The sequence below is a fragment of the Corvus brachyrhynchos genome, unplaced genomic scaffold, assembly GCF_000691975.1.
Source record: "Corvus brachyrhynchos isolate BGI_N302 unplaced genomic scaffold, ASM69197v1 scaffold130, whole genome shotgun sequence".
Taxonomy (NCBI): Eukaryota; Metazoa; Chordata; class Aves; order Passeriformes; family Corvidae; genus Corvus; species Corvus brachyrhynchos.
In genome coordinates, this window is record NW_008236193.1 from 571701 (window position 1) to 584299 (window position 12599).

General features: G+C 59.7%; 1 protein-coding gene across 1 annotated transcript in view; it reads left to right on the forward strand.

The window, feature by feature from the left end:
* ATP8B3 (ATPase phospholipid transporting 8B3) overlaps positions 1-12599 on the forward strand; it is a 23202-nt gene that overhangs the window by 3996 nt on the left and 6607 nt on the right. Inside the window, exons 8-27 of the mRNA XM_017738937.1 lie at positions 368-450; positions 937-1095; positions 1548-1636; positions 2220-2413; positions 3104-3309; positions 4617-4651; positions 5006-5162; positions 5851-6039; positions 6478-6590; positions 6971-7135; positions 7432-7543; positions 7791-7866; positions 8271-8409; positions 8807-9074; positions 9549-9772; positions 10343-10426; positions 10809-11048; positions 11249-11387; positions 11635-11765; positions 12553-12596. Coding sequence (XP_017594426.1) covers positions 368-450; positions 937-1095; positions 1548-1636; positions 2220-2413; positions 3104-3309; positions 4617-4651; positions 5006-5162; positions 5851-6039; positions 6478-6590; positions 6971-7135; positions 7432-7543; positions 7791-7866; positions 8271-8409; positions 8807-9074; positions 9549-9772; positions 10343-10426; positions 10809-11048; positions 11249-11387; positions 11635-11765; positions 12553-12596 — 2847 coding nt within the window. The remainder of the gene's footprint in view (positions 1-367; positions 451-936; positions 1096-1547; positions 1637-2219; positions 2414-3103; positions 3310-4616; positions 4652-5005; positions 5163-5850; positions 6040-6477; positions 6591-6970; positions 7136-7431; positions 7544-7790; positions 7867-8270; positions 8410-8806; positions 9075-9548; positions 9773-10342; positions 10427-10808; positions 11049-11248; positions 11388-11634; positions 11766-12552; positions 12597-12599) is intronic.

A 12599-nucleotide genomic window follows, 5' to 3' on the forward strand; every position in this document is an offset into this window, starting at 1 on the left:
CGGCAGAAACCACAGGGTGTGGGAGATTCTCCAAAACCCAAACCTGCAGACAGCCCAGAAATGGGGATTTGAGCCCCAGATTTTGAAAATGGGAGTCCAAAAGCTCTGGCGAGGCTTCCACAGAGCACCTGGCAACCTCCGGCCAGAGTCTCCATCTTCCAGCCCATCCTCCTGTGCAGGATGATTTAATGGCAGGGCCCTCGGGCCAGGGCTCTTCCTGTGCCAGTGCTCCGTGTGTGGCACCACAGGTCCCTCCCTGGTGTTCCGCTGCCACCACTCGTGCGATCACCTGGCAATTCATGGCTATGAACAGCTCTGTCACCCCACGGGGTTGTTTTATTTCCCCTTCCCTGGCTCTTGCTCACAGGGAAACAAACCTGAAGTTCAGACAGGCCCTTCTGGTCACCCACCAGGAGCTGGGCAGCGAGGAGAGCATGGCTGCCTTCGATGGTGAGTCCGCTGGGTGGGGGGCATGTGGCCAATGCCACTGGGATGGGATGGATTCACCTTGGGAGTTCTCTGATCCCCTGTCGCCATCAGCCCAACAAGAGGCTGGCAGCCCAAGGCCTCGTGTGGAGGCACTTCCCATCTCTGCCGCGATGGATCCACCGGGGTTGGGCACCTTCCCCCTGCCCTGGAGCTGGATTTTCCCACTGGAACCAAGCCCTGGTTCCCAAACCTGAGCTCAGCCCCTGCTGCTCCTGCACAGGGTGCGGAACTCCCTTCTCCAAAGCCTTGGGGATGAAGGGGGTTGTGTTTGTACCTTCTCCAGTGAGGTTCCTACACTGACCAACCTCCCAGTGCCTCCATGGCCCTCAACCCAAACCACCCAAATCCCACCCTGAATCTCCCGAGAGGCCCCACTTTGGGGGGGACATGTGGGGCTGAGAGGGGGCAAGGAAGGTTCTCTCTCGCCCCTGCCCTTCCCCGTGCCAGGGCGAGTGACGTGCGAGGAGCCCAACAGCCGCATGCACACCTTCACGGGCACCCTGCGGTGGCGGGGCCGCACCCACGCCCTGGACATCGACCGGCTCCTGCTGCGGGGCTGCCGCGTCCGCAACACCGCGCTCTGCTACGGCCTGGTGCTCTACGCAGGCAAGTGTCCCTGCCCGGGCAGGAAGGGCAGGAATTGCCTGGCATCACGGGGGTTTTAAGCTGCCCAAGCCGTTCCCAGCTGGCACAAGGTGGTGGAGGAGCTGCCGCGGTGTGTTCCTGATGGTGTTGGGGTTGCTGGTGGGAGGTGAGGTAGTGCCAAACCTCTCCTCAGCCCAGGGTATCTGCCAGCTGCACCTTGTCCCGGATCCAACCCACCCAGGGCAGCTCAGGGCTGGGCTGTGGGGAGCTGTGGGAGAGGGAGGGTGAGATCTGATGTGAACATCATGTTTTGGAGCGTGCAGCCACGGCTCGATGGATGCTGATGGAGGGAGGGGCTCCTCTGGACTCTTCAGGGCAGGGGAGGTGTCATTATGGAGGGGAGCAGCCTCACTGAGCTGCAGCTGAGCCTTCTGGGGACTTGCATTTTTACTTTGGAAATGTTTCTTGCCCAGGGTTTGATTCCAAAATTATGAGGAACTGTGGAAAGATCAAGAGGAAGAAGACCAAGCTGGACCACATGATGGACCGGCTGGTGGTCGTGGTGGGTGTGGTGCAAACACCTCTGCCCAGCTCCTGGGGTGGCTCACAGGGCTCCTCATGAGAGACCTCCTGCTTGGGTGGTGCTGATTTTCTTCATCCTGCAATATTTGGCCCAAAATACCTTGGGTTTAACATGTTCAGAGAATCAGAGAATCCCAGAGCAGTTTGGTTTGAAAGGGACCTCAAAGCCCATCCAGTGCCACCCCTGCCATGGGCAGGGACACCTCCCACTGTCCCAGGCTGCTCCAAGCCCCAATGTCCAGCCTGGCCTTGGGCACTGCCAGGGATCCAGGGGCAGCCCCAGCTGCTCTGGGCACCCTGTGCCAGGGCCTGCCCACCCTCCCAGGGAACAATTCCTGCCCAAGATCCCATCCAGCCCTGCCCTCTGGCACTGGGAAGCCATTCCCTGGGTCCTGGCCCTCCATGCCTTGTCCCCAGTCCCTCTGCAGCTCTCCTGGAGCCCCTTTAGGCCCTGCAAGGGGCTCTAAAGTCTCTTTGGAGCCTTCTAGAGAAGAGTTTGGTGGGCTCTGTGATCCTGGGACTTTCTCATCTTGGGACCTTCTCATCCTGGCTTCCCACCCCAGATCTTTCTGGTGCTGTTATTGACGTCCCTGGGCCTCGCTGTCGCCTCTGGGTTCTGGGCCAGGACATTCCAGGAGAAGCACAGCTACCTGGCTGCCCTCTACAAGCACACAACCCCTGCCCAGCAGGCCTTCCTCAACTTCTGGGGCTTCACCATCCTCCTGAGCATCATCATTCCCATGTCCATGTACATAACGTAAGGACCACGGAGCTTGGAAGGGATCAGCGCTCAGCACCCGCCCCCTGCCCATGCCCCTCACCTGGAACTGGGGTCACGGCCCCAAAATGGGGCTGCACCGAAGGTCAGGGTGTGGCCAAGGTCATTCCCAGGTGCTCTCTTAGCTGGGAGAGGGGAGGGATGGATGGGGTGTGTATCCTACAAACACCAAGGACGTGCTCTGAGATCTTCCCAGGGGAAAAGCAGAGCAGGGATCCAAGCCCCGTGCTGGTGTTGGGCATCGTGGGCAGGCTGAGGGTGGCTCTGAGGAAGGTGCTGCTCCCCAGGAGCAGGATCTGGGATATTCCTGTGCTTCCTGTGGACAGCAGCAGGGTGGGGAGGAGAAAGACACAGCTGCTCTGTGCAGGCAACAATCACAATTTGTGTTGGAAAAAGCTGTTTCCAAACTTTGGACCCTTCACTGGACCTCCAGGTCTGTGAATTTGGTCACCAAGGGCCAGAATTCCAGAGGGGACCCAGTGGGTGATGAGCCTTTTGGAAGCCTGGCCACAAGCAGTGAAAACCCTCTGGCCCCCCCCCAAGCCCAGAGCAGTAGGATCAAGGTGGGGAGCTCCTCCTGCCTCTCCTTCCTGTGCCAGGTGCCCGGTGCCCCTGGGCTGTGAGGAACACCACCTCCTTCTCCCTGTTTTCTCCTCCTGGACTCCTTAGGCTTGAATTCAAAAAACTGAACAGCTGTTTTATTAACTGGGGTCTGGAGATGTATTACGGTGCCAAGGACATTCCAGCCGAGGCCAGGAGCACCAGCCTCAGTGACCAGCTGGGCCAGGTCGAGTACATCTTCTCGGACAAGACGGGCACCCTGACACAGAACATCATGAGCTTCAAGAAATGCTGCGTCAATGGGACCATCTACGGTAACCCGGGCTGGGATAAGTTTGTAGAGGATCAGGTGAACCTGGAGCTGGTTCTTTCCACTCCTCCTGGCTTGCCAGGGTGCTTGGGACAGGTGGATTGGTGTTGGGTTGGTGCTGTAGGAATTCTCCTTGTCCTCATCCCCCACGTTTTTGGGGCGTTGCCACCCCTGAGGTCCCTCTGGTCTGGTGTTCCCAGCACACGGAGCCAGGGCATGGTCCTGGCCTCCAGCATGGGAGAGGTTTGGTGGCCCAAACTCAGCTGAGATCAGCAAAGTTTTCCCTGATAAAAAAGGGAGCCTGGGGCAGGACCCTGGGGCAGCTGCACCACGAGCGGTGTGGGTGAGCTGGATCCCGCCTGGAATCCTGAGCTGATGCTGGCCCAGGCAGGGGAGTAACGGGAGAGGGGCCAGGGGAGCCCGTGGATTTCTGTTTCCTCTTAAGGTCTTGCAGAGAAGGAGGAGCTGTTGCTTTTCTTCTTTGCGTCGTTTTCTGGGGAATCTCCAGCTCGGTTTCCAAATCTGGGAAACTTTGGGGCTTTCAGGTGACCTGTGGAGGAGGCGAGGAACTTATCATTGTCCTTAGGTTGTTTAATTAGAGTGAACATATGTAATTGCTCTTTGCTTTTTTGGGTTTGGGGTTTTTTTATTTGTCTGTTTGGGGTTTTTGGGGTTTTTTTTTACATTTTTTTTACATTTAAAAAAACTGTTATTTTTAATTATTCTGCTTGATTTTCCCCATAAAACCTTGAAAATTGCCAAGTCCTTCCTCTTCTCATTGCTGTACTTGCTCCAGCTCTTGGCTCACTTTGGGATTAGTCATGATGCTAAATTAGTGAAACTCAACATGCAGGGCAGACCCAAGCTTTAGCATGGAGCTCTGTTTCCCTGAGATAAGCATCATGTGCTTGAGACAAATGGACAGTGGTAAAAGCAAAAAGGAGGGCCAAAAAAACCTCACAAAGCTTTTAAGCAGGAACAAACCAAATTTTCCCTGCCTGGTGCAGCAAATTCCACCTCTGCGGAGCAGCCTCACCCTAATCCCAGCAAGTCTTTGGCCAAATGCAGAATCTCCCAGGAAATGCAGGTGAAAGTAGCCCTGAATTTTTAACATTAAAATCATGGTGAAAATCTGAACAAAAAGCCAAAAAAGTGAGGCCTGGATATCCCAGTGGGGTCTGACACTGAGGAGATGCTGAATTGGTGACTTTTGGCCATTTTTTTGGCCAGCAGGAGCACGAGTCCCTCCAGAGAAGCTGCTCCAAGCCCCCTGCCAGCCCTCTATTAACTGGGTTGTTTTTATTTTGGCAGGTCCAGGCACAGGCCACGAGAACAAACAGCCACCGGTGCGTAAGTCCCCCCTCCCACGTGCCACAGGGCTGTCACTGGTGGCCCAGCCTGGTGCTGAGGAGCTCAGCTGGCTCCCAGCGGGGTCCAGGCTCTCAGAGGGGCCTGCCGAGTTTGCCCCTCCTCAGCTGCCGTTAAGGACAGGGGAACCAGGGTTATAAAATAATGCAGTTCTGATTTTTCGGGATTTTTCATTCCCACCCCCTTGGCGTGGGCAGTGCAGAGCTGGGCTCAGCCTCTGCCCTGGGTCCGTGCCAGCAGAGTGCCACTGTGTCCCATCCCCGCTGCTCCTGAGGACAGAGCCCCGTGCTCAGTCCCACCGGGCTCCTGCATCCTGCCTGTGCCTCTTGCAGGGCTCGGGGCTGAGCTGGGAGCACCCCGGCGAGCAGAAGTTGGATGTTTGCGATGTGGCGCTGCTGGAAGCCGCCCAGAGGGACGATGACCCGGTGCTGAGGGAGTTCCTGAGGCTGCTGGCCCTCTGCCACACCGTCATGGTGGAGGACAGGGGCGGTGGGTTGAGGTGCTGGGAGCGGGGCTGAGCTGCTCCTCAGGGCAGTGGGGCTGTGGTGGGCTTGGCAGCGCCCAGCAAAGCTCAGCTGTGGGAAGCAGTGGGTGTGAGAGCCCAGGCGTGGCTCGTGCCACTGCCCCTGTGTCATGGATTTGTGTTTGGGGCTGTTTTAAAGCTCATGGGCGGCAATAGAAGCACAAGGGGGATAATCCTGTCTGGGACAAGGAGCAAAAGGGGTCATAGAATCCCAGAATAGTTTGGGCTTGAAGGCACCTCAAAGCCCATCCAGTGCCACCCCTGCCATGGGCAGGGACACCTCCCACTGTCCCAGGCTGCTCCAAGCCCCAGTGTCCAGCCTGGCCTTGGGCACTGCCAGGGATCCAGGGGCAGCCCCAGCTGCTCTGGGCACCCTGGGCCAGGGCCTGCCCACCCTCCCAGGGAACAATTCCTGCCCAAGATCCCATCCAGCCCTGCCCTCTGGCACTGGGAAGCCATTCCCCGTGCCCTGTCACCCCAGGCCCTTGCCCCAGGTCTCTCTCCAGATGAAACAAGCAGCACTGAGTTTCCCCAGCCTGGTAGCTCAGGCTTCAGGGTGTCACAGCTGCTGCTGGGTAAGAACGGGGTGTTTCAGCTGTTCCAGTGTGGTTTGGCTGGGAATCCCTGTGTGCAATCCCTACCCCTCTCCTGCAGACCAGCTGGTTTACCAGGCAGCTTCCCCAGATGAGGAGGCGCTGGTGTTGGCAGCCAAGAACTTGGGCTACGTCTTCCTGGCCCGGACACAGGACACCATCACCATCAGGGAGCTGGGCAGCACCAGGACCTACGAGCTGCTGGCCATGCTGGACTTCAACAGCGACCGCAAGAGGATGTCTGTGCTGGGTGAGTGATGGGGGCTGTCTCAGGGGGACCTCCAGGGTCCCTTCCGTGCTCAGCCCTATAAGGGATGGCACCGGGATGGCTGCAGGTGGCCACAACTGGCACCGGGCTCTTAAGGGTCATCCTGGTCATCCCTGTGGATTTGCTCACCCTTGGTGAAGGCAGCCAAAGAAGGGTTTGAGCAGCCAAGAGAGAGGAGGTAAATGCAGGGCTCAGAGGAGTTGTGTGAGGAACTGACAGTCCCTGAGGCCTGGTCCTGCCCTGTGGTGGTGCAGATCTGGGATATTCCTGTGCTTCCCATGGCCACAGATGGAAAAGCACCAGCGAGCCCTGTGGTGCCTTCTGGGGCTCAACAGGGGCCAGTGTGGCCGCTGTGCAGGGACAGCGATGAATGGGAGCCATCTCTGAGGGGACCTAAGGTGTCCTTCCCCTCCCTGCCAGTGCGAGACCCCCAGGGCACCATCCGGCTCTACACCAAGGGTGCCGACACCGTCATCCTGGACAGGCTGCGGAGGCGGGGGCCCAACGAGACCCTCACCGAGAGGGCGCTGGATGTGAGTCCCACACCAGCCCGGGGCGACAGGACTGCTCTCCCTCCTGCTGGCTTTGGGCTGGGTGTCCTGCAGTGCCCTGCTGCTCTTCCTCCCTCTGCATTAGGGATTTGGGTTCTGCCTTCTGCCCTAGGAGCCCCACCTGCATATGGGACAGGGGGTAAGAGGGCATGGAATCCACCTTCGGTGTTCTGCGTGGACCAGCTGCATCCGAGGATGCTCATGGGGATGCTCTAGGATGGGGGAAGGGAGTCAGAGCCCAGAGAGAGATGCCCAGGACCTGGAGTGTCTCTGGCTCTGCCCACGCCCGGCCTGGGGTGATCCCTGGTCCTGTGAGAGTGATCCTGGGGAGGGAGGAGAGTCCTGATGTCTCCTCCCTGCAGCGCTTTGCAGAGGAGACGCTGAGGACGCTGTGCGTGGCCAGCAGGGAGGTGAGCGAGGCCGAGTTCCGTGCCTGGAGCCAGAGGCACCGCGAGGCCACGGTGCTGCTGCAGGACCGCGCGCGGGAGCTGGACAGGCTCTACGAGGAGATGGAGCAGAACCTGCAGGTGGGATGGGGCCGGGGTCAGGAGGAGCTCTCTGTGCTCCAGAGGGCAGGCACGTGGGGTTTGGCTCTCCAGGATGAGGTGTGAGTGTCCAACCCAATGCCCATTCCCTGGGTGGGAGGACAGGAGGAGTTTTCCCCCAGGGTGACTTTGTGACGTGCCAGCGGACACCGGGGTGTTAAGCTGTAGCTGTCGAGTTGTGTCTACCCCCAGCAAGGGCTGCTGGTTGGATCCAGGGGTGATTCCCACCCCCGTATCCTGCCCTGCCCCATGCCATGACACCCCGTCACCCCCTCCAGCTGCTCGGGGCCACGGCCATCGAGGACAAGCTGCAAGATGGAGTCCCCGAGACCATCCAGCTGCTGAAACTGGGCAACATCAAAGTGTGGGTGCTGACAGGAGACAAACAAGGTCAGTGGGGGCACCCCTAGACCCCCCAACACATTTCAGCTTCTCCCCTAACCAGGACCAGAGAGGAGAAGGGCCGCTGGGGGTGGGCAGGTACTGGTTCTGCTGCTCCCTTTACTCCCCAGTAGCAGCAGGGGAAACTGAGGCAGGGGAAGCAGCTGCTGCCCACCAAGGGCTCTTGGAGCCAAGGGCTGGGGGCTGCCCTGGGCTGGGGGCAGCACCATGGCCCATTGACAGCTGGGTGTTGCAGAGACCGCAGTGAACATCGGCTACGCCTGCAGGCTGCTGACGGACGACATGGAGATCCTGGAGGAGAAGGAGGTCAGGTGAGGAATCGTCACCTCCTGGCTCAGGACAGTGCTGCCCCTGCTGAGGACACCCGAGGGCAGAGGGGCCAGGGCAGGGTGGGCAGAGCTCAGCTCAGCCAGAGGTGCTTCTCCTTCCCTGTGCCAGCCTGGATGTCCATGGTCCTCCTCTGATGCTTTTCCAGGCCTCCCCACCTGTTTCTGCCCCCACACTCTTCCTTGGCAGGCTTTGACCAGAAAGGGTTTCAGATTCTCTCCAGCCTCTAAACCAGGCTGATTTCTGTTATCAGTGAGCCTCCTCTTTGTCCCCCCTGTTCCCACCACAGTCCCATCTCCCTGGCTTTGAGATGACCAAGGCCCACTGTGGGTCTCACCAGCATTCCCAGTGTCCCCAGCTCATGTCCAACCCCCGCTTCCTCCCACAGTGAGATCCTCCAGGTTTACTGGGAGAGCAACAACAACCTCAGTGGCAGTGGGGACGCCCCGTGCAGCCGCCACCTCTCCCAGCAGCGCCCAGAGGCTCCGTGCCACCAGAGAGCCATCATCGTCAGCGGGGACTTCCTGGTAAGGTGGCACCTGGATGTTGTTCTCTGCTCCCTGCCTGATGGTTGTTCCCACCGTGGCGGTATCAAAGTCCTGGGTGGCACCAGCCCGTGTAGGACGCGGCGCTCCTCCCGCTGAGAACAAAGGGTGGAGAGGAGAACAACCTTGCACTGACCATTTGGTGTTGGGGGGCTTTGACCAAAGCTGCCCAGTGTTCTGGGGTGACGCGGGCTGGGTGACACAAGCTCTTGTGGTCATACTGGGACATGCTGGGCTCATACTGGGTCACAGCACCTGCTCTGTGATGAACTTGGAGAAAATCAGAGGCACTCTTTCGGAGCATTCACGAGCATTGTTGAGGAGCTGAGGGCTCTGAGGGCTATGGGTGAGGTCCCAACCACGTGTGCTCTCCCTCAAGGACAAAATCCTCCACACGGGAGAGGTGCTGAAGGAGGAGAAGGGGTGGCCATGGCGGTGGCTGTGCTGTGACAGGGCCGAGGCCTCACAGGACAGGGGAGGTCTGGTGGAGAAGGCCTTTGTAGAGCTGGCCACAACCTGCCAGGCCATGATCTGCTGCAGGGTGACCCCCAAGCAGAAAGCCCTGATGGTGCAGCTGGTGAAGAAGCACAAGAAGGCCGTCACCTTGGCCATCGGGGACGGCGCCAACGATGTCAACATGATCAAAAGTGAGGCTCGGGCAGGGGGGGTTAGGGTCCAGTTGGTGTGTCCCGCTGGTGATGGTGCTGCCCCGTTTGTCATCTCCACCACCTCAGCTTCCCCTTTGGGGTGAGGAGCTGGGAGGGGAAGCCCCAAACCTGTTCCCCACATTGCTGTGCTGGGAGGGGAGCGAGAGGCACAGGACAGGGACCAGCCCCAGACAAGTGCAGGGTGGCCCGTGTGCTTTTGGCATCTGGGATGAACCTTGATGAACCTTCAAACCCCAACGTGGGCAGCTGGCAGAGCCGTCCCTGCCCCTCCCAGCAGCCCTGACATGCAGCTGTGCCCTTGGCACACCACGCCTGGAATATCCAGGACATGGGATAGAGGGGGACGGTTCCCTTTGTCTGTCACTCCTGGATTCACATTCCTGGGGACAACCCACGGGGAAATCAAGCCCCCAGCTCGCCCCAAACCTCCCGACGTGCGTTTGCCACCCGCAGCCGCGGACATCGGGGTGGGCATCAGCGGGCTGGAGGGGCTGCAGGCCGTGCAGTGCAGCGACTACGCCCTGGCCCAGTTCTCCTTCCTGCAGCGCCTGCTGCTCGTCCACGGCCGCTGGAATTACCTGCGCATCTGCAAGTTCCTCCGCTACTTCTTCTACAAGACCTTCGCTGGCCTCCTGGGCCAGGTGTGGTTCGCTTTCCACAGCGGATTCACAGCTCAGGTGAGGGCTGCAGGGGTCACATCCATCCCGTGGACGTCTCTACACCAGAGTTACAACTCCCCCTGCTCAGGATCCCCTGCAGGGATCGTGCCTGGGACTGCCTGCAGGACACGTGTCCACATCGCCACCTCAGTCCCCTTTTCTCCCTTGCCAAGTCCAGTTTCTTGGGGTTGCCTGGCTGAGGCACAGCTGGTTATCTGCACCAGTTATCTGCTTTTCACCTGGCTGGACTGGGAAAAGCACCCTGGGGAAATTTGGGATCTCCTTGTGAGCTGCAGTTCAGCCTTGGACAGATGCAGGATCCCACGTGCATTGAGCTGGTTTCCTCCACAATGGGAGCTTTGATCCCAAGGGCCATCCTCAAGTGTGACTTGACCAGCACCGTGTGGGGCTCCAGCCTCCACCTCTGTCTGCAGCATGGCCCTACAGACAGTGTGGGGCTGATGCAGGGAATGGGGCAAGTCCATGGGGATTTCCATGTTTGGATCTGAGTGTCCTGGGGCCTAGGCATCCTTTGTGAGTCTTTCCAAAGCACCTCTGAGCTCACAGCTTCTCCCTGTTCCCTTCTAGCCTCTCTATGAGGGCTGGTTCCTTGCACTCTACAACATTTTCTACACTGCCTACCCTGTGCTGTCCGTGGGCCTTTTGGAGCAGGTACGGCTTCACCGGGCTCACCCAGCCCCGTGCCACCCTCGGCAGGTGGGAATCAGCCCGGCAGTCCCTGCACCCATCTGCACAGCCCTTGGTGCCAGGACACAAAGGCACAATCGGCAGCTTGGTGGGCATTTGGAGCTCACCCTCAGTCCTGGGGTGCCTGTCCCCCACCACCCCCGAGCCGCTGGGCAGAGGGACCCACACTGCGTGTGTCCATCTCTACTGCTGTCCCGGAGGGTGTGTGGGGTGGGGCGGCCCCATGCTGCTCCCCCAGTCCCTGCACCCTCTCTGGGATGCTCTCCCTCCCCTAATCCCTGCAGCCCGTGTGCGATTCTCTCCCTCTCCCAATCCCTGCATCCCCTCTGGGATGCTCTCCCGGCAGGACGTGAGTGCCAAGAAGAGCCTGGAGTTCCCTGAGCTCTACATGATCGGGCAGCAGGACGAGCTCTTCAATTACCGCGTTTTTGGTGTCACCCTCCTGCACGGGGTGGGCACCTCCCTCATCAGCTTCTACGTCGCGCTCTGGGCCTTTGAAGACCACGTTGGCACCAAGGCTGTGGGCGACTACGAGTCCTTCTCTGTCACAGTGGCCCTGTCAGCCTTGCTGTCGGTCCTCGTGGAGGTGAGCACTGATCTGCTCTTCCTCATCCTGCCCCACAGCTGATCTTTAGGGTCCCTGGGCTCTGGCACCATCCCCCAGTGGCTTTATGGCTGGGGTTTGATCTCCCTGGGCTGGAGGAGGAATTTGGGAACAGCAGCTGAATGGACAAGGGTCACCACGGCTCTCATGGGGCTCTGCCTGCTCTGCCCTTGTCCCCACAGATCGTCCTGGACACTAAGTACTGGACAGTATTGTCCTTCCTGATGGTCACAGCCAGCCTGCTCCTCTACTGCCTCTTCTCCTTCCTGACCCAAAGTGTTGATGCCTTCAGGATAGCCCCCGCCATTTTCCGCTTCCCAGGTGAGGTGCCCCAGGGATCCTTCCCTTCCCTGCCCATGGTGCTAGGAGCTGTTTCCCATCCTGTAGATCATGTCCTCGTTGCCACTTCTCGATCTGCTGTCTTGACTTTGAACTCCAATTTAGGTGCCATCTCCTCTTTAGAGCCCCCAGCACCTTCCCGGGTGGGGGCCTGTCCCCCAGCACTTGTTCCCTCTGCCCCCTCCCCCTTCCCCACTCAAACATCACCCCCAGCTCCCTGTGTCGACAGATGCCAGCTGGAATGCCCTGACTGACCCCTATGTCCTGCTCGTGGTCCTGCTGTCCCTGGTGGTCAACACCCTCCCCTCGCTCACTGTCCACGCCTTCCGTGCCACCCTGGGCAGAGCCACCACCCAGCAGGTGAGGCCTGGGGGGCACCGGCGGGGGGGGGTCCTGCTTCCCACCGGTGTTGGTGTCTGGGATTGGTGATGGCAAGGGCAGGTTCCCCAGGAGCGTAGTGCTGGGACATGTCGCCTCTCCTTGGTGGCCCCACTCATGGTGGTCACCGGCACCCAGCTCTGACTCCAGGGGCTCTCCCCAAATTGTTCCACGGCCCAGCAGGGGGGCCTGGGCCAAGAGACCCGATTCAGCTCTTGGAGAGGGTCTGCCTTTGGCTGAAGTAAGAGTTGTCCTCCAGGACCCCCCAGCAGGGTCTGGGGTCTGGTGCAGGTCCCGGTGCCACCCCAGCCTTGGTGGAGCTCACCCCCATCAGGTTTGTGGTTCCAAAGAGTCCCAGGTGGAAGCAAGGGTTGGGATTGTGCTCCAGAGCCCTGGGAGCTTTGCAGACCCCTGGGAGAGTCCCCACGTTCCTCATCCCACCATGAAGTCATGGTGGAGCTGGGATCCAAACCCTGTCCTGCTGGAGGGTGTCCCTGTGTGTCCCACCTCGGGGTGAGGGCTTGCCTGGGAGGTGTCCACAGCCTGAGTGGGAGCAGGGGTTGACACTGTGCTCCAGAGCTCCAGGAGCTTTGCGCGTCCCCGGGAGAATCCCCACATCTCTCATCCCCATGGAAAATCAGGTCACTGCAGAGCTGAGAGCCAAACCGGCTCCTGGTGGAGGTGCCCCTACGCTCCCTTCATGTCCCCCCTTGGGGTGAGGCCTCTCCTGGCAGGTGTCCCCAGCCCTGATGTCCCCGTGTCCTTGCAGAAGATCCACCTGAAGGCCAAGCGGGATCCCGAGCCCTCGGTGGAGCT